Source organism: Arachis duranensis, chromosome 1 (assembly GCF_000817695.3).
Source record: "Arachis duranensis cultivar V14167 chromosome 1, aradu.V14167.gnm2.J7QH, whole genome shotgun sequence".
Lineage (NCBI taxonomy): Eukaryota > Viridiplantae > Streptophyta > Magnoliopsida > Fabales > Fabaceae > Arachis > Arachis duranensis.
Genome location: NC_029772.3, coordinates 94,472,939 through 94,473,731, shown reverse-complemented (window position 1 = coordinate 94,473,731; position 793 = coordinate 94,472,939). Strand labels below are relative to the sequence as shown.

Sequence of the window (793 nt, the reverse complement as noted above, 5' to 3'; positions counted from 1 at the left end):
GCACTCCTTTCTTTTTTTAGTTTTATTTCAGTCAAATAAAAAACAAGGAAACAGGATGATTGGAAACCTTTATTTTATGTGGGACTTATAGAAACCATTCCCCTCATTGAAGCCATTACTATTAAAGTAAAGAAAAGAAAGCTAAAAGAATGCATTATACTTCACATGTTAGTGACTGATAACAGGATATTGCAGCCTTGTAGGTGGGCTGCATAGAGATGATCTAATGTAGTTTATGTGTATCTTTGTTCCTTACATACAAGTTCTCCTGTTGGGACTTTTTTGCATGATGCATGAAATGTGTTCTTAATCCTTTTCTTTTACATTGATGCCATCAATGATCCTTATTTCGTAATCTGTTGTGTTACTGGTTTTCAGCGTGTCAAGGTCTATCGTCTTAATGATGACGGGAAATGGGATGACCAGGGTACTGGACATGTTGTTGTTGATTATATAGAGGTTTGTACATGTTCCTAATGAAACTTTTGTTTGTGATTACTGACTAGCTTGGTTCTTGTATCGAGTCCAACCATATAGTATCTATTAATAAGTCATGATTCTCAAGGGTTGATGAATGTGTTAATTTTGCTGAGACCACTGTTTTCTTCTGGTATATGATTACCATTACATTCCCCTTTTCTCACATAAATGTTTACAGTTTGGAGTTAATGTGGTGTGGATATTGAAAAGAATAAGTGGTCATTGGGCATATTACTGTATTCAAATGCGTATTTACAGTTATGGTTGATTTTCCTTTATTGGACAAGATTTGAGATTCCTTGCATTTAAACAG

The 793-nt window shown here is 34.4% G+C and overlaps 1 protein-coding gene across 1 annotated transcript in view; it reads left to right on the top strand.

Annotated features, from left to right (window-relative positions):
• LOC107462982 (uncharacterized) overlaps positions 1–793 on the top strand; it is a 12,215-nt gene that overhangs the window by 2,453 nt on the left and 8,969 nt on the right. Inside the window, exons 2-3 of the mRNA XM_052251594.1 lie at positions 379–471; positions 659–728. Of these exons, the coding sequence (XP_052107554.1) occupies positions 379–471; positions 659–728 (163 nt within the window). The remainder of the gene's footprint in view (positions 1–378; positions 472–658; positions 729–793) is intronic.